The 743-nt window shown below is 47.8% G+C and overlaps 1 protein-coding gene across 1 annotated transcript; it reads right to left on the bottom strand.

The window, feature by feature from the left end:
- Nucleotides 1-13: 13 nt before the first annotated feature.
- Nucleotides 14-738, bottom strand: LOC147820128 (NLR family CARD domain-containing protein 3-like; the record flags this gene model as incomplete). The annotated part of the gene is made up of 1 exon (XM_087175605.1): nt 14-738. A coding segment is annotated over one exon (725 nt), but the record flags the coding sequence as incomplete, so codon positions are not given.
- Nucleotides 739-743: the final 5 nt, after the last annotated feature.

Raw genomic sequence — 743 nt, 5'->3', positions numbered from 1 at the left:
TCTCTACACTTACACAGCTTTGTTAGAGACTTTGATCAGTGGCAGCAGCTTCAGAAGAGCCTCCTCTGAAGCAGAGTATTTCTTCAGGTCAAACACGTCCAGATCTTCTTCTGAGGACAGTAAGATGAAGACCAGAGCTGACCATTGAGCAGGAGACAGTTTATCTGTGGAGAGACGTCCTGATCTCAGGGACTGTTGGATCTGCTCCACTAGAGAACGATCGTTCAGTTCATTCAGACAGTGGAACAGGTTGATGCTTTTCTCTGCAGAGGGAGTCTCTTCAATCTTTCTCTTGATGTACTGGACTGTTTCCTGATTGGTCTGTGAGTCACTTCCTGTCTGAGTCATCAGACCTCGTAGGAGAGTCTGATTGGTCTGCAGTGAAAGACCAAGGAGGAAGCGGAGGAACAAGTCCAGGTGTCCGTCTGGACTCTGTAAGGCCTCGTCCACAGCTCTCTGGTAGAAGAGTGTCTCTGTAGATTCGTCTCGTCTTGGTTCAGACTTCTTGGAGGTTGATTGTTCTTCTGACATCAGATTGACTCCAGACTTGATGAAGGTCAGACGGACATGAAGAGCAGCCAGAAACTCCTGAACACTCAGATGGACGAAGCAGAACACTTTGTCCTGGTACAGGCCTCTCTCCTCTTTAAAGATCTGTGTGAACACTCCTGAGTACACTGAGGCTGCTCTGATATCGATGCCACACTCTGTCAGGTCTGATTCATAGAAGATCAGGTTTCCTT

The sequence above is a fragment of the Seriola lalandi genome, unplaced genomic scaffold, assembly GCF_002814215.2.
Source record: "Seriola lalandi dorsalis isolate HSWRI2012SDOR001 ecotype SW California unplaced genomic scaffold, Sedor1 jcf7180001992542, whole genome shotgun sequence".
Taxonomy (NCBI): Eukaryota; Metazoa; Chordata; class Actinopteri; order Carangiformes; family Carangidae; genus Seriola; species Seriola lalandi.
This window is presented reverse-complemented; position numbering and strand designations above follow the sequence as displayed.